This window comes from Ictalurus furcatus, chromosome 4 (genome assembly GCF_023375685.1).
Source record: "Ictalurus furcatus strain D&B chromosome 4, Billie_1.0, whole genome shotgun sequence".
Lineage (NCBI taxonomy): Eukaryota > Metazoa > Chordata > Actinopteri > Siluriformes > Ictaluridae > Ictalurus > Ictalurus furcatus.
Window position 1 is genome coordinate 303,722 of NC_071258.1, and position 26,039 is coordinate 329,760.

The window sequence follows — 26,039 nt, forward strand, 5'->3', positions numbered from 1 at the left end:
TTATGGGGAGGTTATGAGGAGGTTATGGGGAGGTTATGGGGAGATTTTGAGGAGGTTATGAGGAGGTTATGGGGAGGTTATGAGGAGGTTATGGGAAGATTTTGAGGAGGTTATGGGGAGATTATGGGGAGGTTATGGATAGGTTATGGGGTGGTTATGGTGTGTCATGTTGGGTCATTTTATATTTTACCGCCAGCAGAACGATGATGAACCTGAACTTCAGAAGAAAACTGATGTGCTGTATCTGAAACATCACTCTGTGTTTATATCACAAAGATGATGTTCAGGTCACACAATAAATTCTTTCATTATTAAATCATTAAATCACTCCACTGGGACTTTACCTCTCTTCACAGAGCAGTTCAGGAGAAATAAACTATAAGTGCAAAATTATGAAGAAGAATTAAACTCAACCCAAATAGTCTCAATAAAAGAATAAATACATCTCTCAGGTGAAACTGTAAGGGAATTCAATTTCTTGTTTTAAAAGTTTTAAAATACTTTACTTTGTAACTGTGAGATTTTTAACCTCTAATTATAATAATTAACCTGTTACATGAAACTGCGCAAGACTGCTGATCAGATTCAGTGCAACAGAAACACTGAGTCTATAAATATATACATTTAGAAATATATACAGTAGATGTATGAATATATAGATGTATGAATATATACAGCAGATGTATGAATATATAGACGTCTGAATATATAAAGACAGGTGATGAGTGGCTCTCTCCGTGTTCCTCTGGTGTATCTGTGGTGTAGAGTGAGCTGGTGTTAAATCCTCCTGAGGTGTTCAAGCTGAAGTCCTGCATCAGGAGAAAAACAAACTCCATCGATAAACGCTTCTGCTTCGACGTGGAGGTGATGGAGAGGTGAACACACACACACACACACTCACACACTCTCATACTACTATACAACATACTGCTATACACACACACACTCTCATACTGCTATACACACATACTGCTATATACACACACACACACACACACACACACACACACTCTCATACTACTATACAACATACTGCTATACACACACACACTCTCATACTGCTATACACACATACTGCTATATACACACACACACACACACACACACACACACACTCTCATACTACTATACAACATACTGCTATACACACACACACTCTCATACTGCTATACACACATACTGCTATATACACACACACACACACACACACACACACACACACTCTCATACTACTATACAACATACTGCTATACACACACACACTCTCATACTGCTATACACACATACTGCTATACACACACACACACACACACACACACACACACACACTCTCATACTGCTATACACACACGCTCAGTGTGTTGTTTGTGTTGTGTGTTGTGTGTATGTATGTGTGTGTTGTGTGTGTTGTGTATGTGTATGTATGTGTGTGTTGTGTGTGTGTGTGTATGTGTGTGTTGTGTGTGTGTGTGTGTCTCCATCACGGCTGATGACGTACACAAAGTGGAGACAAGATAAGAACAGAGAATGAAGTAAAGTTTATAAATAAACTGAAGGGCATGATTAGAGACTTCCTGTAACCCGAACCCTCGGTTCTGCACTACACTTCTCCTGGTTCTGTCTCTGCAGCTCTACACACTTCCTGCTGTTTCCTCTCTTATTAAATATCGTACTTTAGTTCAGCTTTAATTTATTCATCATCAGCTAATACAACCCCAATTCCAAAAAAGTTGGGACGCTGTGTAAAATGTAAATCGAAGCAGAACGCAGTGATCTGTGACTCTCATAAAGCCGTACGTTATTCACAATAGAACATAGAAAACGTATCAAATGTTTAAACTGAGGAAATGAACCGTTTTAAGGAAAAAATAAGGTCATTTTGAGTTCGATGGCAGCAACACGTCCCAAAAAAGTTGGGACAGGGGAAACAAACGACTGGAAATGTAAGTGTGAGTAAAAAGAAACAGCTGGAGGTTGATTGGGAACAGGGCAGTAACGTGATTGGGTATAAAAGGGGGATCTTAGAGAGGCGGAGTCTTTCAGAAGTAAAGATGGGATGGAATCTGGATGGAAGCAGATGCACATTTCAGAGGCACTAATGCACCCCATACCATCCAAGATAATAATATAATAAGTTATTATTTTATTATAATAGCACATCCCCAAGTGTTTTATTCCTCTTATTATTTATTAAAGAACACGTGATCATTTTTATCCGTTTATAGTTACATTTAATTTCGGTTAAACAGTGAGTTCCTGTTGTCACTTACGTTATAGCAGCTATAAACACTCGTTCCCTCACCATCCTTCTCTCTATTCCCTCTCTCTATTCTCTCTCTCTATTCTCTCTCTCTATTCCCTCTCTCTATTCTCTCTCTCTATTCCCTCTCTCTATTCTCTCTCTCTATTCTCTCTCTCTATTCCCTCTCTCTATTCTCTCTCTTTATTCTCTCTCTCTATTCTCTCTCTTTATTCTCTCTCTCTATTCCCTCTCTCTATTCTCTCTCTTTATTCTCTCTCTCTATTCCCTCTCTCTATTCTCTCTCTCTATTCTCTCTCTCTATTCCCTCTCTCTATTCTCTCTCTTTATTCTCTCTCTCTATTCCCTCTCTCTATTCTCTCTCTCTATTCTCTCTCTCTATTCTCTCTCTTTATTCTCCCTCTCTATTCTCTCTCTCTATTCTCTCTGTCTCTTTATTTTCTCTCAAAGAAGTGTAAACTCCTCTGTGATATGAAACTTAGTTACCTTAGTTAGCTTTACCTCTGACTGTTACACAGCACTGACACTGGAGACTCCTTACATACACGTTATATAAATTACTGAAAGCTTCACCACATCAACGATTACACACATTTTTTTATTTGCTAATTGCAGCACTTGTTTTTTTAGATGTTTAATTATGCACTAATAAATGTTGTAATGTTGTGAAGTTACTGTGTCGGAGGAATAGAACACTTAGGGACGTGCTGTTAGTAGCACGGTAACTCTGCTTCTTCACTCAGTATTGTACTGTAAAACACACACACACACACACAGAGTGTTTATTAGGTGCGTAATGTGTGTGATGTGGATGTACAGATGTTGTCTGGTGTCTGATGAACTGTTCTGTGTGCGTTCTGTGATTTCTTTGTGTTTTATGACGATGTAGAAACGCTGTGTGTCGTGGATCTCTTTTCAGACCCCTACAGTTTTTCTGTAAAGTTCGGTATGTGACATTTCCTCTGTGTGTGTGTGTGTGTGTGTGTGTGTGTGTGTGTGTGTGTTTTTTCATGTCCACCTGCATGAGCATCGCTTTTTAAATTCCATTCACATTGCTGTAATTCTGATCAGACATGTTTTGATTGTTTTTCTGGTTTGATTAAATTCCACACGTTCCTCTGCTGCCAGATGTTGAGGAGGTGTGAGGGCATGAATGCGCACTGCACTGATCTCGGCTCACCTGCAAATCATCTCATCTCGCATAATCGCTTTAATTTAGTGTGTTTTTATCATTGCGTGATTGTGTTGTGCTGCACAAAGCCTCCCTTGACGCGGCGATAGTTAATATCACGGTTTGAGAGCGTCTCCGTGGTTTCGGCTCTAATTTGCACCTCTCGCATGCGATGGAGGAAAAGCGACGGACGCACGCCGCACGCCGAGGCATCAAACCGACTCTTTATATTAATGAGGCAATTCAACAAGCTCCACGTTCACGCTGGAGAAGCAGAGGGACGTGTTTCCTCCAGCCTCTTTAATCACACGGATTCAAACGCAGATTGAAGTAGAAACAGTTTGTAACCCGAGCTCGGGTACTGACCTGCTCGTGGGAGCGGATTAATAGCTGTTGATCTGCGTTCGAATAAAACATAAAGTTCACGGCCGAGTGAGGAGCAGTTATTTGTAATATCAGACGTATTAGCGCAGACTTCACAGCTGGGAACCGAGGAATCGCTGGAACTCAGGAGGTGTTAATAGAAATAGAAAAACTACAAAATCTTAAGTGTTAAAGTGGAACTAATGAGTGCTTATGATCTGAAATTGTCCCTGAAAGCTCACATACATCAGCGTGAAGTGCTCAGTTCACGCCTCAGCCATGGCCCATGCGGCTCGTTGGATCATTATGAAGGTTTTTTATCGTCTGCTCGTTTCAGCCGCGTCGTAGATACCGTGTGAGCTAAACTCTTAGCGCCCCCTGCTGACTGCGATGTTTAAATCTCCAGACTCACGGGTTTGATAATCAGATTCAGCTCGAGTTTCCTTTATGAAACTTTCCTCCAGTGATTAATCAAAATAATAAACTAATCTGTCAGAGACGCAGCAAATTCTTCAGCTTGTCTGAAGATGTATAAACACCCTGAGGATGAAAACGTGCGTTAACAACGCAGAACTAACTGCAGTGTGATTTAACACGTTTACTGGCTTTAAGCTTCACGTTTCTGTTCTGTAAACATTTATTTTTAGAAATAATCAGATTATCCAGCAGAACAGAAGATGATTTAAGTCTGAAGTGAATAAAAGTAGGATTAATAATCATATATTTCTTTCATAATATTCTCACAATGAGAAAAAATATACGTTTGTCCATTTTCATGTTTTCACATTTTACTAAATTATAACATTTTATTTGTATTAGAACTGCTGAACTGTGGGATTGAGAGACAAACAAACAAACAAACAAACAAACAGATGTTAAAAACAGCTGCCCAAAGACAGCTTGCATTGCAAGTGAGTTGGAGTAAACTCTGTGTGTGTGTGTGTGTGTGTGTGTGTGTGTGTGTGTGTGTGTGTGTGTGTGTTAGACATGGTATCATTACCCTGCAGGCTCTGTCTGAATCTAACAGGAGGATGTGGCTGGAAGCGATGGATGGCAAAGAGCCAGTAAGTTTCTCATCATCACCATCATTTCCACCTTTCTCTCCACCTTTCTCTCCACCTTTCTCTCCACCTTTCTCCCCACATTTCTCCCCACATTTCTCTCCACCTTTCTCTCCACCTTTCTCTCCACAGCTCGTCTGATTATAATCCTGGGAATCAGACTATGAGCTTAAAATTTATTTGTGTGTCTGCTGTTGGTTAAATGCGGACTCTCGTCAAGAGCTTTGAATTAAAATTGCAGTTGTTTATTGTAAATGTTAAGCCTGCAGAGTGGAGGTAGTGGTGGTGCTGGTGGTAGTGGTGGTGGGTGTGGCAGTGTTGGAGGTAGTGGCAGTGGTGGAGGTGGTGGTGGGTATGGCAGTGTTGGTGGTAGTGGCGGTGGTAATGGTGGTGGTGGATGTGGCAGTGTTGGAGGTAGTGGTGGTGGTGGGTGTGGCAGTGTTGGAGGTAGTGGTAGTCGAGGTAGTGGTGGTGAATGTGGCAGTGTTGGAGGTAGTGGTAGTGGTGGTGGTGGTGGGTGTGGCAGTGTTGGAGGTAGTGGTGTTGGAGGTAGTGGGGGTGGTGGTCCGTGTGGCAGTGTTGGAGGCAGTGGTGGTGGTGGGTGTGGCAGTGTTGGAGGTAGTGGTAGTGGTGGTGGGTGTGGCAGTGTTGGAGGTGGTGGTAGTGGCGGTGGTGGAGGTGGTGGTAGTGGTGGTGGGTGTGGCAGTGGTGGAGGTAGTGGTGGTGGTGGTGGGTGTGGCAGTGTTGGAGGTAGTGGTGTTGGAGGTAGTGGGGGTGGTGGTCCGTGTGGCAGTGTTGGAGGCAGTGGTGGTGGTGGGTGTGGCAGTGTTGGAGGTAGTGGTAGTGGTGGTGGGTGTGGCAGTGTTGGAGGTAGTGGTAGTGGTGGTGGTGGTGGGTGTGGCAGTGTTGGAGGTAGTGGTGTTGGAGGTAGTGGGGGTGGTGGTCCGTGTGGCAGTGTTGGAGGCAGTGGTGGTGGTGGGTGTGGCAGTGTTGGAGGTAGTGGTAGTGGTGGTGGGTGTGGCAGTGTTGGAGGTGGTGGTAGTGGCGGTGGTGGAGGTGGTGGTAGTGGTGGTGGGTGTGGCAGTGGTGGAGGTAGTGGTGGTGGTGGTGGGTGTGGCAGTGTTGGAGGTAGTGGTGTTGGAGGTAGTGGGGGTGGTGGTCCGTGTGGCAGTGTTGGAGGCAGTGGTGGTGGTGGGTGTGGCAGTGTTGGAGGTAGTGGTAGTGGTGGTGGGTGTGGCAGTGTTGGAGGTAGTGGTGGTGGTGGTGGGTGTGGCAGTGTTGGAGGTAGTGGTGTTGGAGGTAGTGGGGGTGGTGGTCCGTGTGGCAGTGTTGGAGGCAGTGGTGGTGGTGGGTGTGGCAGTGTTGGAGGTAGTGGTAGTGGTGGTGGGTGTGGCAGTGTTGGAGGTGGTGGTAGTGGCGGTGGTGGAGGTGGTGGTAGTGGTGGTGGGTGTGGCAGTGGTGGAGGTGGAGGTGGTGGTAGTGGTGGTGGGTGTGGCAGTGTTGGAGGTAGTGGAGGTGGTCGTGGGTGTGGCAGTGTTGGAGGTAGTGGTGGAGGTGGTGGTGGGTGTGGCAGTGTTGGAGGTAGTGGCGGTGGTGGAGGTGGGTGTGGCAGTGGTGGATGTGGTGGTAGTGGCAGTGTTGGAGGTAGTGGTAGCGGCGGTGGTGGTAGTGGTGGTGGGTGTGGCAGTGTTGGAGGTAGTGGTAGTGGAGGTGGTGGCAGTGGTGGAGGTGGTGGTAGTGGTGGTGGGTGTGGCAGTGTTGGAGGTAATGGAGGTGGGTGTGGCAGTGTTGGAGGTAGTGGTAGTGGTGGAGGTGGTGGTGGGTGTGGCAGTGTTGGAGGTAGTGGTGGTGGCAATGTTGGAGGTAGTGGTAGTGGTGGTGAATGTGGCAGTGGTGGAGGTGGTGGTAGTGGCGGTGGTGGTAGTAGTGGTGAGTGTGGCAGTGTTGGAGGTAGTGGCAGTGGTGGAGGTGGTGGTGGTGGCAGTGTTGGAGGTGGTGGTAGTGGTGGTGAATGTGGCAGTGGTGGAGGTGGTGGTAGTAGTGGTGAGTGTGGCAGTGTTGGAGGTAGTGGCAGTGGTGGAGGTGGTGGTAGTAGTGGTGAGTGTGGCAGTGTTGGAGGTAGTGGCAGTGGTGGAGGTGGTGGTAGTGGTGGTGAGTGTGGTAGTTTTGGAGGTAGTGGTAGTGGAGGTGGTGGTGGGTGTGGTGGTGGTGGAGGTGGTGGTGGTGGATTGGATGCTCTAATTCCCCCCGAGGATAGACTCTGGATCTATCAGCACCCTGACAGGAGAAAGCGCTTACTGAAGACGAGTGAATTATTCCGTGTATATTAGATTTATGACAGATATTCGTTTATCTTCAGTATCTGCTCGACCCTGGTCAACACCGCAGTGTTTAATCTAAATCCTTTCAGTTTATAACATATACGATTATTACATTCTGAAGTGTGTTTACAGTCAGTGTTTAATTTCCTGTGTTAGATTTACAACCTGCCTGCAGTCCTGAGCAAGAAAGAGGAGAGTGAGTACTTCATCTTCATCTTTACATTAAACACGGTCCAAACCTCTTCATTGCAGTGTTTATTGTTAGTGTTCATTACAGTGTTATTGTTACAGTGTTTATTGTTACAGTGTTTATTGTTACAGTGTTATTATTACAGTGTTTATTATTACAGTGTTTATTGTTACAGTGATATTATTACAGTGTTTATTGTTAGTGTTTATTGTTACAGTGTTTGTTACAGTGTTCATTACAGTGTTTATTGTTACAGTGTTTGTTACAGTGTTCATTACAGTGTTTATTGTTACAGTGTTTATTACAGTATTTATTATTAGTGTTTATTCAGATGTCTCTGGTTTGTGTGTTAATGCTCTGATCTGCTTTACAGTCAGAAAGTTGTAAGTTCAATCCACTGAGTATTCTGAGTATTTTTGTTTATTCGCAGCTCATCTGAACGAAGCCGGCTTTCACTTTGTGAAGCAGTGCGTCAGCATGGTCGAGGCGAGAGGTAACGTACAGCAGGACACTAAAGAAGCACTCCTGATGTGTGTGTGTGTGTGTGTGTGTGTGTGTGTGTGGAGTGTAATTACTATATGCCTCTCTCTTCTTGTTTTCTTCTTCATCAGGTATTAACACGATGGGACTGTACCGTGTCGGAGGAGTTAACTCTAAAGTGCAGAAGCTGATGAACTTCGTCTTTTGTAAGACACCCAACCTTTTAAAAACGTTCTTCCTGATTTAATGTTACACGTCTCGCACGTCTCACACGCCACACACGTCTCACACCACACATGTCTCACACACCACACACGTCACACACGTTTCGCATGTCTCACACATCACACACCCCACACGTCTCACACCACACACATCATACACCACCACACGTCTCACACCGCACACGTCTCACACACCACACATGTCTCACACACCACAGACGTCACACGTCTCACACCACACGTGTCACACACCACACACGTCACACGTCTCAAACCACACACGTCACACACCTCGCACGTCTCACTCGTCTCAAACAAAAAAATTATTAAACTAGATTCACATTCACCCTGCAGTCTACAGTGTGGTGTTTAAGTGTATAAGATGGTGATACACAGTTTGACACAGTTCCCTCCAAAAGTATTGGAACATCAAGGACGATTCTTTTGTTTTTGCTCTTCATTAGGATTTGAGATGAAAGGAGGATCAGAATTTCAGATTTCATTTCCTGATATTTAAATCTAGATGTGATAAACTACTAAGAACATGTCACCCTTTGTTTGAACTCCAATAAACCAATATTGGAACATGTGACTGACAGGTATTTCTTGCTCCCCAGGTGTGTCCTGTTAAATTGATTGTTTAAAGAATGTATAGCTCTGATTGTGTACCCTTGGCCCTGGGTTTCACCTGTGAAGACTGCATTTGTTGTTAAAAAGGATAAACCAACATGAAGATCAGAGAGCTGTCTATGGGAGAAATTCAAGCCATTTTGAAGCTGAGAAAAGAGTTCAGACTTACATGTTCCTATACTTTTGCTCACCTAAAAATTGGGTGGTTCACCACAAAAGGTGCCATGCTCTAACTTTAACACGCATCGATGTATATAAGAGGAAATTCTGATCTATCGCCTCATATTCATCTTTTGATCTCAAACCCAAATGTCTTCAGTGTGTAGTGAAAACAATAGAATTGGCCTCGCTGTTCCAATACTTTCAGATTGGACTGTATTTGACTCAAATTTATTGCAATTTTGCGAAATTCACAAAATGCACAACGATTTTAGACAAATCATGTCCAATATTTAAATTAAATTATTAGAGAATGACAGTGTGGTGCCTGGAAAATCTACAGATCTGGCATGCTAAGCTAGCTAGCTCACAACTTAGCAAATGTTAGCAATGATGAAGTTGTGGTTGTCATGGTAATACTGAAATATATTCTGACTGGTTTAAATGAACGAGTGAGAACATGAGGATGTAAATCGAGGCTCTGAGGCGGAACTCATGACTTATGTGAGCTAGTTTGCTAACAGTGAGCTAAGTTGGCTAATGTTCGAGATATTAGGTTGTTAGTGCTGTAAGAAGGACATTAAGGTTGTTTCCTATTTTGCATATTTATGTATATGTAGATTGTGCTGTTTTGAATGAGGGTAAAGGTGTAGAGAAGATCCTCAGGCGTATTTCAGAGGTGTTTGTGATTAGCCTTTAGCTCAGTGCAGTTTGTCTCTGGCTGGGGGAGGAGAACTCCCGCTGAGCGTCTAACTCACATTAATGCATTATGCTGTATAGAAGCATCTGCTGGCCACTCGGAGCATGTGCTCGCTGTCAGTTTCCTGTCGCTTCGCAACGTCTCCACTGACCGTCCTGCAGTGTGAAATAAATCTGCACTTACACAAATTCCTCATAAGTCCACAAGCCTTAAAAATCACTTTTTATCGGTGCTTCAGCTGATTGTTTTTTTTTTTATTTGATATTACATGTTGTCACTGTAAATATTTTATTATTATTATTGTTATTATTATTAACTTTTTCAGCACCTAAAGCTCCAGCAGACATGTTCCTGGACCCTGAAATCTGGGATAATAAAACCATCACCAGCGGCCTGAAGAATTACCTCCGGTCAGAATGCCCCCTTTACTGCATACACGCTGACATTATCCACTGTGTGAGCAATGTATTCTGGGTAATAGCATGTAGTGTACTGTAGTGAGAGACTGCTCCTGAATGAGACTGGGGTGAGATTTTCACTGACTGTAATCCCTGTGTTTGTCCACTAGGTGTCTCACTGAGCCGCTCATGACATACAGACTCCATGAGGACTTTATCACGGCTGTCAGTGAGTCTGAAATGCAGAATGTTTCTCTTTGCATCCTTTAAATTTAGTGATGACACAAACCTGGCAGAAGGTTCAAATGTATGTTATAATAAGTTAAGAATAAATTTACTTTACTGTCATTTCAGTGTGAAACATTTTTCCATTCATTTTTAAAGGGTGCCAATACTTTTAGAGACAACTGTAGATTTACATGAATTTATTTTGCAGTTACTTTTTGTCCAAATTCACTAATTGGAATATAACCTCTGTGTGTGTGTGCGCACGTCTGTGTTTGCGTGCGTGTGTGTGCGTCTGTGTGTGTGTGTGTGTGTGTGTGTGTGTTACAGAATCAGATGATCAGAATTACAGAGTGTGTGCTGTTCATGCTCTGGTCCATAAACTGCCCGAGAAAAATAAGGAAATGCTGCAGATTCTAATAAAACACCTTCTTACGTACGTCAGCTTCCTGCATCTGTTTTCATTTATTCATTATTATTTTATTCATCTTTTCTTTCATAAGACCTCTCTCACTCTCACACTCTCACTCTCACACTCTCACTCACTCACTCTCACTCACTCTCTCTCTCTCTCTCTCTCTCTCACTCACTCACTCACTCACTCTCTCTCACTCTCACACTCTCACTCACTCACTCTCACTCACTTACTCTCTCACTCACTTACTCTCTCACTCACTCACTCACTCACTCTCTCTTTCTCACGCTCTCTCACTCACGCACTCTCTCTCTCTCTCCCTCACTCTCACTCACTCTCTCTCTCACACTCTCACTCTCTTTCACACTCTCTCTCACACTCTCTCTCTCTCACACTCTCTCTCACTCACTCTCTCTCTCTCACACTCACTCTCTCTCTCTCACTCTCACTCACTCTCTCTCTCACTCTCTCACACTCTCTGTCTCACACTCTCTCTTACTCACTCACTCACTCTCTCTCACACTCTCACTCACTCTCTCACACACTCTCTCTCCCACTCACACTCTCTCTCTCTCACTCTCTCTCTCTCTCACTTTCTCTGATTTTTTATGTGGATTAATTAACTTCTGCGTTATTTTACTGTTTATTTTCTCATTTCTTCCTTCATGTGCTTTGTTGTGTGTGTGTGTGTGTGTGTGTGTGTGTGTGTGTGTGTGTAGTGTGTCGACTCACAGTAAGACCAACATGATGACCGTGTCGAACCTGGGCGTGGTCTTTGGCCCCACGCTGATGCGCTCTCGGGAGGAGACGGTGGCTGCCATGATGAACATCAAGTTCCAGAACATTGTGGTGGAGATCCTGATCGAGAACTTTGAGAAGGCACGTTCTCTAAACCTTCACTAAACCTTCACTAAACCTTCTCTAAACCTTCTCTAAACCTTCACTAAACCTTCACTAAACCTTCACTAAACCTTCACCCTCCAGACACAACGCTGATTATTACATTAGTGTGTGAAGTGTGTGTGTGTGTGTGTGTGTGTGTGTGTGTGTGTGTGTGTGTGCAGGTCTTCCACCAGACTCCAGACCCTAATGTTCCCTTGGCACAGCTTCAGACTCGTCCAGAGTCACGCAGGAACAGAGCCATCTGTCTCTCCACAGGAGCACGCAGACCCAAACCCCCGTACACACACTCGCTGTGTCTCGCTGACGCAGAAAGTCAGTTACACATCAGCACACACTCCACACACACACACACTCCACACACACCTTATTATGCTTCACACACACTCCACACACACACTCCACACACACCTTATTATGCTTCACACACTGGCTTTATGCCTTTGTTTATACTTTATTTAATGTTATAATTATTCTACTAGCAGTTTTGTTAACTGACTTTACTGAGATGGGGAGATGAGGAGAGGGGGATGGATGGATGGATGGATGGTAGATAGATGGATGGTTATATGGATGGATGGTGGTTGTATTGATTGAAACTGGATTGGTGGATATAAAAATAGAAAAAATAAGTGATGGCTGGAGAAATAAATGGATGAACAGGTTAATGGATATAGGACTGATGGGTGGAATAATGGAAATATTTATAAACTATTAAATGGATGGATTTAAAGATGGATTGAGGTAAACATGGAATGGATGGATGGATGGATAACGGATGGATGGATGGATGGATGGATAACGGGTGGATGGATGGATGGATAACGGGTGGATGGATGGATGGATGGATGGATAACGGGTGGATGGATGGATGGATAACGGGTGGATGGATGGATGGATAACGGGTGGATGGATGGATGGATGGATGGATAACGGGTGGATGGATGGATGGATGGATAACGGGTGGATGGATGGATGGATGGATGGATAACGGGTGGATGGATGGATGGATGGATAACGGGTGGATGGATGGATGGATGGATAACGGGTAGGTAGATGGATAATGGGTGGATGGATGGATGGATAACAGGTGGGTAGATGGATAATGGGTAGATGGATGGATGGATAACAGGTGGGTGGGTGGATGGATGGATGGATGGATAACGGGTGGGTGGATGGATGGATGGATAACAGGTGGGTGGATGGATAACAGGTGGATGGATGGATGGATAACGGGTGGATGGATGGATGGATAACAGGTGGATGGATGGATGGATAACAGGTGGATGGATGGATGGATAACGGGTGGATGGATGGATGGATGGATAACAGGTGGGTGGATGAATAACAGGTGGATGGATGGATGGATAACGGGTGGATGGATGGATGGATAACAGGTGGATGGATGGATGGATAACGGGTGGATGGATGGATGGATAACAGGTGGATGGATGGATGGATGGATAACGGGTGGGTGGATGGATGGATGGATAACAGGTGGGTGGATGGATAACAGGTGGATGGATGGATGGATAACGGGTGGATGGATGGATGGATAACAGGTGGATGGATGGATGGATGGATAACAGGTGGATGGATGGATGGATGGATAACAGGTGGATGGATGGATGGATGGATGGATAACAGGTGGATGGATGGATGGATGGATAACAGGTGGATGGATGGATGGATGGATGGATAACGGGTGGATGGATGGATGGATAACGGGTGGATGGATGGATGGATGGATAACGGGTGGGTGGATGGATGGATGGATAACAGGTGGATGGATGGATGGATGGATGGATAACGGGTGGATGGATGGATGGATAACGGGTGGATGGATGGATGGATGGATAACGGGTGGATGGATGGATGGATGGATGGATAACGGGTGGGTGGATGGATGGATGGATGGATAACGGGTGGGTGGATGGATGGATAACGGGTGGATGGATGGATGGATGGATAACGGGTGGATGGATGGATGGATGGATAACGGGTGGGTGGATGGATGGATGGATGGATAACGGGTGGATGGATGGATGGATGGATAACGGGTGGATGGATGGATGGATGGATAACGGGTAGGTAGATGGATAATGGGTGGATGGATGGATGGATAACAGGTGGGTAGATGGATAATGGGTAGATGGATGGATGGATAACAGGTGGGTGGGTGGATGGATGGATGGATGGATAACGGGTGGGTGGATGGATGGATGGATAACAGGTGGGTGGATGGATAACAGGTGGATGGATGGATGGATAACGGGTGGATGGATGGATGGATAACAGGTGGATGGATGGATGGATAACAGGTGGATGGATGGATGGATAACGGGTGGATGGATGGATGGATGGATAACAGGTGGGTGGATGGATAACAGGTGGATGGATGGATGGATAACGGGTGGATGGATGGATGGATAACAGGTGGATGGATGGATGGATAACGGGTGGATGGATGGATGGATAACAGGTGGATGGATGGATGGATGGATAACGGGTGGGTGGATGGATGGATGGATAACAGGTGGGTGGATGGATAACAGGTGGATGGATGGATGGATAACGGGTGGATGGATGGATGGATAACAGGTGGATGGATGGATGGATGGATAACAGGTGGATGGATGGATGGATGGATAACAGGTGGATGGATGGATGGATGGATAACAGGTGGATGGATGGATGGATGGATAACAGGTGGATGGATGGATGGATGGATAACAGGTGGATGGATGGATGGATGGATGGATAACGGGTGGATGGATGGATGGATAACGGGTGGATGGATGGATGGATGGATAACGGGTGGGTGGATGGATGGATGGATAACAGGTGGATGGATGGATGGATGGATGGATAACGGGTGGATGGATGGATGGATAACGGGTGGATGGATGGATGGATGGATAACGGGTGGATGGATGGATGGATGGATGGATAACGGGTGGGTGGATGGATGGATAACGGGTGGATGGATGGATGGATGGATAACGGGTGGATGGATGGATGGATGGATAACGGGTGGGTGGATGGATGGATGGATGGATAACGGGTGGATGGATGGATGGATGGATGGATAACGGGTGGGTGGATGGATGGATGGATGGATAACGGGTGGGTGGATGGATGGATAACGGGTGGATGGATGGATGGATGGATAACGGGTGGGTGGATGGATGGATAACGGGTGGGTGGATGGATGGATGGATAACGGGTGGGTGGATGGATGGATAACGGGTGGGTGGATGGATGGATAACGGGTGGATGGATGGATGGATGGATAACGGGTGGATGGATGGATGGATAACGGGTGGATGGATGGATAACAGGTGGATGGATGGATGGATGGATAACGGGTGGGTGGATGGATGGATGGATAACGGGTGGGTGGATGGATGGATGGATGGATAACGGGTGGGTGGATGGATGGATGGATGGATAACGGGTGGATGGATGGATGGATGGATGGATGGATAACGGGTGGGTGGATGGATGGATGGATGGATAACGGGTGGGTGGATGGATGGATGGATAACGGGTGGGTGGATGGATGGATAACGGGTGGATGGATGGATGGATGGATGGATAACGGGTGGATGGATGGATGGATGGATGGATAATGGGTGGGTGGATGGATGGATGGGTAACGGGTGGATGGATGGATGGATGGATAACGGGTGTATAAATGGTAGATGGATGTGAAAATAATGAACAATAAAAGAATAATGAGGGAATAAATGGTAAAGCACACTGTAATAAATATTAATGTAATAAATGTCTAAACCCAGAGTGTGTGGAGTGTAGAGAGTGTAGTGTGTTTTATTGTGTGTGTGTGTGTGTGTGTGTAGGTGACACGTTAAGCAGCACTTCCTGCAGCACAGCGATGGGCAGCGTGGAGTCGCTCTCGTCTCACTCCTCAGAGCAGAACATGTCCAAGCTGAGCTCCTGCGCTCTGCATAAAGAGAAGCCGTCGTTCCCATCGTCTCCGTCCTCCAGCGGGCCCCGGGGCCGAGACTCGGGCTCCAGAGAGGACGCGGGGCGGGCGGATGGAGACTCAGAGGACTCTTACAGCTCACCTGCTCTGATGAAAGCTCACAGAAACGTCACACAGAGCAGTGGAGCTGCGGTGAGATCAGACCGCCTCGGCTGTGTTCCAACACCGTCTCTCCGATCTCTCCACAGCGCCGACGGTACCGACACCGACACCGCACCACATTTATCCTACTTTATACCAATAGGATTATTAGTCATGTGGACGCACAAAGTTATTTTGGACGTGTAAATTCAGCTGTTCGTTTATGTAAAGTGTAAAATCCTGGAGTAGAAGAGAGAGATGGAAAGTGTAAAATCCTGGAGTAGAAGAGAGAGATGGAAAGTGTAAAATCCTGGAGTAGAAGAGAGAGATGGAAAGTGTAAAATCCTGGAGTAGAAGAGAGAGATGGAAAGTGTAAAATCCTGGAGTAGAAGAGAGAGATGGAAAGTGTAAAATCCTGGAGTAGAAGAGAGAGATGGAAAGTGTAAAATCCTGGAGTAGAAGAGAGAGATGGAAAGGTGTAAAATCCTGGAGTAGAAGAGAGAGATGGAAAGTGTAAAATCCTGGAGTAGAAGAGAGAGATGGAAAGTGTAAAATCCTGGAGTAGAAGAGAGAGATGGAAAGTGTAAAATCCTGGAGTAGAAGAGAGAGAGATGGAAAGGTGTAAAATCCTGGAGTAGAAGAGAGAGATGGAAAGTGTAAAATCCTGGAGTAGAAGAGAGAGATGGAAAGGTGTAAAATCCTGGAGTAGAAGAGAGAGATGGAAAGTGTAAAATCCTGGAGTAGAAGAGAGAGATGGAAAGTGTAAAATCCTGGAGTAGAAGAGAGAGAGATGGAAAGATGTAAAATAACTGTAGTTCCGGTTCCTTTACACGTTCCTGAAGGTTTTGTGGAATCCATACGCCATCAGAGACGCACAACTACCACAAACTCTTCCCTCTGAAAAAGTAGTTCCGCCTCTGAAAGGAGCGATTCCACACGTTTACAGCTTCATTTATACACAAACACCTTCAACTGAACACGTCATGAAGGAGTTCAGCAGCTGCTCCTACACCTCCATTCTCACGGAGTCTGGACTAAACACGCACACACACACACACACACACACACACACACACACACACACACAGATTAGAGTTTTAAAAGTTGTTTTTCCATTTTGAATGAGGAACTCTATAAGTGTGTGTTGTTGTGATGTTCAGTATAATCTGAGTTCCTCAGTAAGTTGTTGGTGTTTATCGTGACAGAGAAACAGCACGACGGCGTCCCGCGGCCCGACCCGCCTCCCAAACTGCCCCAGCGCCAGGACTTCGGCTCGATCAGCAGCTACCAGAGACCGATCTCAGTGTGAGTGATGCTGTAACTCTGTCTAATCTAAGGAAACTCAGATTTGCTGTGACCATCTGCGGCTGTAAATTCAGTCATAACGCTTCGTTTTAAACGCGGACACGAGAACCACGAGAACCACGAGAACATCGCAATACATCATCATGTGAAGATCCTCCTCATGTCAGACCCAGAAAATGCAGCTCTAACGTTTTATTAAGCTGAGTTCTGGACTGTGATTGGTCAGAAGGTGTTGATTAATTCTCTATAACGCCGGCTCTGACAGTAGCACAGGTTTACATTAATGTGTTTTAATATACGTTTCTATAGTAACGGCTCCTTCACAGGGGCGTGTACAGCACACACTCCACTGATAATAAACAGGTTAAGAACTGTGTGTAATCGCTGCTATAGTAAGGAGATGTTTATGTAAGGTATGGAAGGAGTCTCCAGTGTCAGTGCTGTGAAGTCAGTGGTAAAGCTGTAAGTTTAAGATTTTATCTTCAGGACAGAGGAGGTTGAACTCCTTTGCGGTTTCTCGGGAACATGACGAGCTGCGTGTTCGTGGTGTTTTGTGTCGAACTCGTTTCACCAACATTCCACTACATTAAGGTGTGAGGAGGGACTCGTGGAGGCGGAGCTTTATTCAGGATTTTACTCCGAGCTTTTCAGCATAGCACTCTCACTAAACTGAAAAACCAGCAAGAACACGAACACACGCACACACACACACACACACACACACACACACACACACACACACACACACACACTCCTTCTCTGTGACTCTTCCCTTTCACAGCCACGCCCTCACTGCCAAAGAGCTCTCCTTTAGTAAATACAGGTGTAATTGTGATGATTTTCCTGTAGCAGCATGCCCCCGACATGTTTTATTCCTTACTTCACTCTTAACTCCTCTCTGTTTAATCCTCTCATTCTGTTTGGGACAATCCACCAGATTTTAAATATCATCTTATCTGGAGAGAGAGAGACAGACAGACAGACAGACAGAGAGGGAGACAGAGAGGGAGAGAGAGAGACAGAATGATCGAGAAAGAGAGAGACAGTGAAAGAGACAGACAGTGATAGAGAGAGAGAGACGTATTTGTGTATTGTAGGAGCTTTAATTATGTTCTGTGTACTGACAGGGTTGATGTGACCTACCGGCTCACCTGTAGTCCCTTATCTCTGTCGTTCTCTCTCTGTCGTTCTCTCTCTGTCGTTCTCTCTCTGTCTTTCTCTCTCTATCTTTCTCTCACTGTCTTTCTCTCTGTCTTTCTCTCTCTATCTTTCTCTCTGTCTTTCTCTCTCTGTCTTACTCTCTGTCTTTCTTTCTCTGTCTTACTCTCTCTCTCTCTCTCTCTCTCTCTCTCTCTCCATGGACAGATATATTTTTCCGTCATTGTTCAGCAGGAGACAGAAAGCAGAGAGCAGCTCCGCTTCTCATCACGCACACGTCCTCCTACGTCTGTGTTTGTGTTCTGTAATTACACGCGTAATGAGAAACTCGTGTTCCTCCCTGCAGAACCGAGCGATCTTTCGACACGCTGTGGACATAAATGGTCCGTGTTCAGGACGGAAGTGTTCTAATGGCTGTGTGTGGACAGAAACCCGGGCCGCGGGATCCGACTGAAAGCGTAGTTCTGTTCTGATGTGGTTTTTCATGATAATAAATGAGAATAAAAGCAGGTATAACAGATGCTGATGTGTTTATTAGCACCGAGTTTTCATGATTAGCCTCGCTATATGCGCAATCAATTCACACATCGTATTAATGTACCAGACATCTTTATTTACTGTATTTCACCCAGACATACACTTCAGCGCCCCCTACTGGTGTACTGTGGTGTAGTGTTTGTCCTGTTAAGCCTCTGGTATACGTAGTTTTTTTTTACGCGTGTGCACAGTCGTACACATAGCCTTGCAAAGTAAACTCCATTTGACACGAACGTGTACACAGGCGGTCGACGCGTGTGCATTACGATAACTTGCACTACCTGTCCTGACCTACAAGAGGCAGTACAGAGCAGTAAAGCAGGTGTTCTGTGTGAAAGTCGACAACGCAGAAGAATCACAACAACGTGAAGAACAATGCTTGGGTAATCTCTCGCCACGTTTAGCGCCCGTATACACATCCTTATACTCTTTAAGGCTAGAATTATACACACGCGGGGACGTTCTAACCTGCACTCATTTCCATCTCTTCCGTTTATTCCGTTTTTTCTTCAACTACCTTGAGAATCAATGGCCCTGGGTCACTATCGCCACCTTGTGGAAGAACTAAATAGTGCATGAACTCTGCTGATGACGGAATTTATGTCACTTTTCCTAGCATACGCGTAAAAAAAAACGCGTTATACTTTTCTGTCATCACCCTGAAGTTCATTATTTTCCTAATTGCAATGATGTGTAAACTCCTCTGTCCGGAAGAGGTTGGAAAACAGTTACAGCTTTACCTCTGACACTGGAGACTCCTTCTATAAATCTTAAATCAACATCCCAGTGAACGAGCCGTTACTATAGAAACAATAACGTATTAGAGCGAGTGTATTAATATAAACCTGCGCTACTGTCAGAGCCGCTGTTATAGAGAACTCATCACCACCTGACGACCAATCACAGTCCAGACCTCAGCAGCAGCGTGGTGTGATGTTAATTAAACATCTCATGTTTTTATATATATATATATATATATATATATATATATATATATATATATATATAATCTGTCTGTCTGTGTGTATGTATGTGTGTATATATATACATACAGACAGATGACCCTAACTCTTAGTGTTTTGTGTGTTGTATAGTTTGTTGTGTTGTTTGAGATAAATTGCGTGTCTATAATGTTGTAATTAATGACAGATTGTTTATTAATGTGTTTATCAGAGTGGCAGCGAGAGCACTGATGTTCGAAAGTTCCTCACTGAGTACACAAGCAGGACGGTACGGCTTTACCATTTAATAACGTAGAACGTACATTAAAAATGTAGTGATGTTTATAAAGCAGATGATTTCAGATAGATGGAGAGGTCATGTGGAGGTTTCGACGCTCAGTACTGCTGTAGTGCTTCACTCTCTTTCATTTTGATCCTCAGAGACGCCAAGGCGATCTACTCCTGTGAGGCAGAGCATAGCAATGAGCTGAGTTTCCCCCAGGGGGCGCACTTCTCAAACGGTGAGCAGCACACTCTGTATGCTACAGTATATTAGTGTTGATTAATTGTATATTATTTGTAATCCGGTCCACTAAATGAATTTAGACTCAGAACTCAGGATGATGTGATTGTCGATCTCGGTGTGTTTGAGATGGTGAGCGCGGAAAAACATCTCGATACCTCGATGAAAGCGGTGTGTTGTTAGCAGAAAGCTAGCTATTAACATTAATGATTATGAGTTTATTATGTATTAACTTTCTCAAAACAGTGAGCTGTAGTGTTATAGATTCAACTAAGCGTTTATGTTTATTGAGCTGAAGTAAATACTACGATGAACTTGTAATATGTAATTTATTGTTGGTGGCACGACGTCGTGTCTGAAGTGAAGGATCATGGGTAAGCTGGATGTGTATCAGTGAGTACTGAGTACATTACAGATGTCTATAAAGAGCATGTAGAATATCCCACTGAGCTTCCAGCTCCAATCTGTTGACATGTAAATGTTCTGCAGTGGGAATATTTAGAATCATGAATATTACATTTCTGGACTTTGTGATGAAACAGGAGGAACGATTAAAAACGAGTCACTATTTCTTTTCTTTTGGAAAAGAAAAATGAACATAATATCTAGAACAGGAGTTGTACATATATATATATATATATATACACACACACACACACACACACACACACACACACACACAGTGGCAAGAAAGAGAATGTGAACCTTTTGGAATTTTTGAACCAGTTATTAATTGTGAGGGTTCACTTACTTTTTCCACGGCCATTTTGAATGTTGGATGAGTGTGTTCAGTAAAGACATGAGGGATCAGAATTTATTTTGTGTTATTACTTTAGACACATTATATTTGTCAATACCCCTGACTTAGACGAAGATCAGATCACATTTTATGACAAATTTATTCAGAAAACCATGAAATTCCAAAAGGTTCACATACTTTTTCTTGCCACTGTATATACATGATCCTAATATAATATTATATATTGTATTATTGAAATATCTTGAATAATCTTCACACACTGATGAATTTCATTTTATCTACTTTCATCTTCTCCAAATCTCTCTCTCACACACACACACACACACACACACATCTAAATGTCACAGAATGTCACAGTCTACACAGTTTGTTCTCCGTACACACAAACCCGTGTGCTGTTGTTCTGGACTCCTTTGAGCTTCTGGGATTTTGTGCTCGCTTGTATTTTCTCCAAAATAACTTGGTGAGGCTCCAAAGTGTTTGTGCAGGTCACCATAACCTCGTGCTGGGAAGCTCCATCGCATCGCCGCCTCTCCTCTGAACAACACGGCTCCACACTCTCACACTGGGACTGACTCGGAGCCCAGGCCGACGGGGGGTGGAGGTTACCGTTAGCAGTAACTCTGTCATCAGGAAACGTTGTTGTGCCTGAGCGAGCTCGGTGTCCTGCAGATGCTGGAGGATGTTAATGTGGTGTTCGAGGTCTGTTTTGGATTTGTGAGATGTTGGTGCGAGTCAGTGCTGCGCTGTGCAGAGATTTCTTTCTGAAGTTCCTTTGGAAAGCTTTTAGGGGTTTAATTTAAGAGGACGTGGCGCTCTGGCAGCCTCTTTCATCCCGCATTAACTCTAAATCATGTCTGTGTACTAGAGCTCGGTTCCTTTCTCTTCAGCTCAGGGTGATCATGTTCCCGTCGTGAGAGAACGCTCCAGCACCAAACGTCTGTCACAGTCTAGTAAGCCCTGATTGGCTCAGCTCACACGTGAAGCGTTTTCCTGGTTTCCTCCTCCACACTGAGATAAATCACGCCAGGACTTTTCCCAACTTTAATGTGAAATTTACAATTATACAAATGAACTGGAAGACTATCAGAAACATTTTTAGGGAAAAAAATTAAAGAAAAAACTTACAATAATCTGGGTGCATAAGTATACACACCCCTAAACTAATACTGTGTCGAAGCCGCTTTAGATGTTATTACACCACGCAGTGTTTTTGGGGGAGGAGTCTGTCAGCGTGGTAGATCTTAACTCTGCAATATTTTCTCACGCTTTCTTACAAAAACATTCCAGATCCGTCAGATTGTGAGGCGTCTCCTGTGCACAGCCCGCTTCAGGTCACCCCACAGACCTGTAGTCGGATTCAGGTCTGGGTTCTGGCTACGCCGTTCAGAAACACGGATGTTCTTTTGGTGAAGCCGTTTGATTTGGATGTACGCTTCGGGTCGTTGTCGTTCTGAAAGGTGAAATTCCGTTCCATCTTCAGTTTACTAGCACACACCTGCAGGTACTGCATTAAAATCTTGATAAAAGCTCCAGTTCTGGCTGAAGAAAGGCAGTCCTGAAGCATGATGCTGCCACCACCGTGCTTCAGCGTGGAGATGGTGTTCTTCTGGTGATGGGGGTTTTTTTGCGTCAAACATAGCGTTTTTTAAATTATGGAGTTATTGTACCTTTTGGAATTGGCCTCGTCAGATCATAACACACATCACCATGTGGTTTGGGGTGATTTAGTTGAGCTTGGATGTTTTTTGTGATAAAAGGCTCGATTGATATCTTTCAACAATTGAGATACCATGCATGCTTTATAAGCTCTTTGTGGACCATGGCTTCAGGAGTCGGATGAAACCAGAACTTGTTGAAGAAACTCCTGCAGAAACAGCTGGTCTTCATTTGGGATTAATCAGAACAGTGTCCCTGACGACAGCTGTATGATGATTACTTTTGAACATGAGATTAAATGTGATTCATTCTGAACACAGCCACACCCCGGATTATAAAAGGGTGCCCACACTTCACACCGTAATGGCCGGACCATACGGCGTCCCTACGCAAGATGTTAAAAACGTACCAATTTCTACTAGTTATTCCTGTTCTAGACATTATTCACGATGTCCAGTGATTTAATGTTAAACCCTAACGAGTTTCCCATCAGGATCTGTTTCCACTCATTCTTTATTTAACAATGGACATTGTTCCAAAGCACCTTTACAGAAACACAACCCCAATGCCAAAAAAGTTGGGACGCTGTGTAAAATGTAAATCGAAGCAGAACGCAGTGATCTGTGACTCTCATAAAGCCGTACGTTATTCACAATAGAACATAGAAAACATATCAAATGTTTAAACTGAGGAAATGAACCGTTTTAAGGAAAAAATAAGGTCATTTTGAGTTCGATGGCAGCAACACGTCCCAAAAAAGTTGGGACAGGGGAAACAAACGACTGGAAATGTAAGTGTGAGTAAAAAGAAACAGCTGGAGGTTGATTGGGAACAGGGCAGTAACGTGATTGGGTATAAAAGGGGGATCTTAGAGAGGCGGAGTCTTTCAGAAGTAAAGATGGGATGGAATCTGGATGGAAGCAGATGTTGCTCTAGAACCTGGATATACCTTTCAGCATTGATGAATGTGTTGATGCAAGCTGCACATTCCAGAGGCACTAATGCACCCCGTACCATCCGAGACGCAGGTTTTGAACTTTTGCAGTATTGAATTTCACCCTCGTCCCTTGTGCACAGAGAGTCCTCCAGAGTCTCGGAATCTTTTGGTGATATTATGTCCTGTAGATGATGAGATATTCATAGTTTTTTGCAGATTGGTGAACCTCTGCCCATCTTCACTTCTGAGAGACTCTGCCTCCCTAAGATCCTCTTTCTACTGGGAAACCACTGGCTCCAGATGAATCCCCAGCTTTTGTTGATAAGATAACTGGGTTCATCTCTTCCTGTGTCACTGGTTCATCAAGATCAGCCAGTTCTGAAGAAATTCTAAAATGGAATATAGTTCTCATAAAATTGTTGAAAGAAGTCATTAATTTCCTTTGATGAAGTGAGGAGTGTATTTCTCTCCCTATGACAGAAATCATCTGGTAAATGTTCTGCTCTCTGGGCTGTGTAGCTGTGTAGCTGTGTAGCTGTGTAGCTGTGTAGCGAGGAGCTAACCTGTTTTTCCACCCGCTTCATAATCGCAGATATCCTTAAACACATTTTCAGAGTATTGTTTTGCCAGATAATTTCCCTTTTGGAGGTCTGTGCAGTAATTTTCTCCCTAATGTATGCTGTGGATGCCTTCTAAACTGCCGCGGTATTGTTTTCCTCATCGTGCAGTAGAGCGGCGTTCCTCCTCCATCTCCCCCGTCGTTGTTTGTCTGCATTTAATGTTATCATTTTCCTTTTAACTGGATTCCCACTGTGTGTGTGTGTGTGTGTGTGTGTGTGTGTGTGTGTGTGTGTACACACACACACACACGCACTATGCACCCAATATGCCCAGAGGTTATTTTAACAAAAGCATATAAACAATAATTTGCCATTTATAAAATATAAACATAAAAGTAGCTTATACACATCACGTCAAATATTCCAAAAGAAAGAGTAAATAGTTTAATTTGATGAATTTTGAAATTGTATTTTTGTTTCTTTTTTTATTGGCTGTTTTTGTTTTCGTGTTTTATTGTTTTCTTCACCTGTTCCTGTGCACTTTAATAATTGAATAGTTCCCAGTGTTCCAGCAGTTGCAGTAGATCACAGCTAGATACCACAACCCTAACCCTACATTCCACACAGACACCATGCCTCCGGTCTTTAATTAACTCTGGTACTGTGTGTTCTGCAGTGTACCCATCGGTGGAACCCGGCTGGCTCCAGGCCACGTACGAGGGCAAAACAGGACTCGTTCCCAAAAACTATGTGGTTTTCCTGTGAGCTGTAATACCTCGTGACTGTGCAGTGAAGGACGGTGTAAACTCTATAACCTGCTGTTCTTCAGCACCGTGATTGTTTTAGCGTAAAAATCTTATAGCATGATAAAGTTTTATAACCTTTTATTCACCTGTAGCACTTTTTTTTTTATTTTTTTAAACCTTTTCAAATTTGTCATGAAAGACCGTGCCTTGTTGAATCTGGTAATAAGTAGGTTTTTAAAACTATTCATCTTGTAATAAGAACAGGTCATTATGTGAAGGCAGACCTGCTGACCTGCACACACTCTGTGTAGGAGTTGGACAGTTTAACATCGCTGTACGAGTTTTCACTCAGAAATAAAAGCCTTCTTTTCCCCCTAATAGAAACCGCACATGAGTCAGTCCACATATGAATCTGGGATGATTGACAGTTGCGTAGATGTTTTGAACTCTCCGAAGCCCTGGAAGCCCCGCCCCTTTCCTCCATCTCGCGTTAATAATCTCTCGTCTCGATTTTCGGACACTGTAAACGGACGTTAAATAAAATCTAACGGTGTGTGTTTTACTTCGCTAACATTACACACCGATATACCGAACATCGCTTCAGCAGATTTATTAACGTCAGAAAACCTTTTTGGTCTTCATCTGAACTAAAACAGACGAGTACACACACGCACGCCACACACACACACGCCACACACACGCCACACACGCCACACACACACACACACACACACACACGCCACACACACACGCGCCACACTCCAGTCTCCACTTTATGTAGTTATGAAAGGATTCGATGGAAAATGTGCTGCGTTTTTGCTCCTCCGTTATTCCTCGTCCGACTCGGCAGGTCTGTGAGCGTAGCATGAAATGTTCAACGTATAAAAGGAGTTCTTTTCCTGTTTTTTAACAGTATGATTTATAATTTGAGTTTGTTTTTATTATCATTAGATCATGTTTTCACCTGCACTGTATGAGACTCACTCTGATGCTGTATAATTCTGTCCTGGTGTCGTTGTGGTAAACATGTGAATGTTGCTGTGACCTGTGAGAGAAAAGCATGTGACCTTGTTGCTGTATTCACGCAGTCTTTAATCAGGTGTTGTGCTGTAACCGAACAGGTAAACTGATTCAACTGAAGAATGTTGTATCACTGTTTTAGATTAACTTAGTGGTTTTTTTTTTTTCACATATGTGAACATTTTACTGTCAATAAATTTCTACATCATGACCTCATTAAGTTACACAGTCCTAATAACTTGCTGCTTTCTGCGCATGCTGCTCCAACACGTGTAATCATCAGCAGTTCCAGCCTACTGGGGAGGAGGA

General features: G+C 44.1%; 1 protein-coding gene across 2 annotated transcripts in view; it reads left to right on the top strand.

Moving 5' to 3' along the window:
* Nucleotides 1–25,946, top strand: part of LOC128606343 (rho GTPase-activating protein 42) — a 75,930-nt gene extending 49,984 nt beyond the window's left edge. The window contains exons 10-25 of one of the 2 annotated variants that reach the window (XM_053622382.1): nt 766–875; nt 3,150–3,206; nt 4,780–4,858; nt 7,333–7,372; nt 7,797–7,859; nt 7,978–8,052; nt 9,885–9,969; nt 10,128–10,186; nt 10,513–10,618; nt 11,317–11,476; nt 11,662–11,812; nt 15,358–15,699; nt 16,790–16,889; nt 19,758–19,814; nt 19,967–20,046; nt 24,641–25,946. In XM_053622382.1, the coding sequence (XP_053478357.1) occupies nt 766–875; nt 3,150–3,206; nt 4,780–4,858; nt 7,333–7,372; nt 7,797–7,859; nt 7,978–8,052; nt 9,885–9,969; nt 10,128–10,186; nt 10,513–10,618; nt 11,317–11,476; nt 11,662–11,812; nt 15,358–15,699; nt 16,790–16,889; nt 19,758–19,814; nt 19,967–20,046; nt 24,641–24,729 (1,653 nt within the window). In that variant the 3' untranslated portion in view covers nt 24,730–25,946. The remainder of the gene's footprint in view (nt 1–765; nt 876–3,149; nt 3,207–4,779; nt 4,859–7,332; nt 7,373–7,796; nt 7,860–7,977; nt 8,053–9,884; nt 9,970–10,127; nt 10,187–10,512; nt 10,619–11,316; nt 11,477–11,661; nt 11,813–15,357; nt 15,700–16,789; nt 16,890–19,757; nt 19,815–19,966; nt 20,047–24,640) is intronic. The other variant, XM_053622383.1, reaches the window with a different exon arrangement.
* The last annotated feature ends 93 nt before the right edge of the window (nt 25,947–26,039 follow it).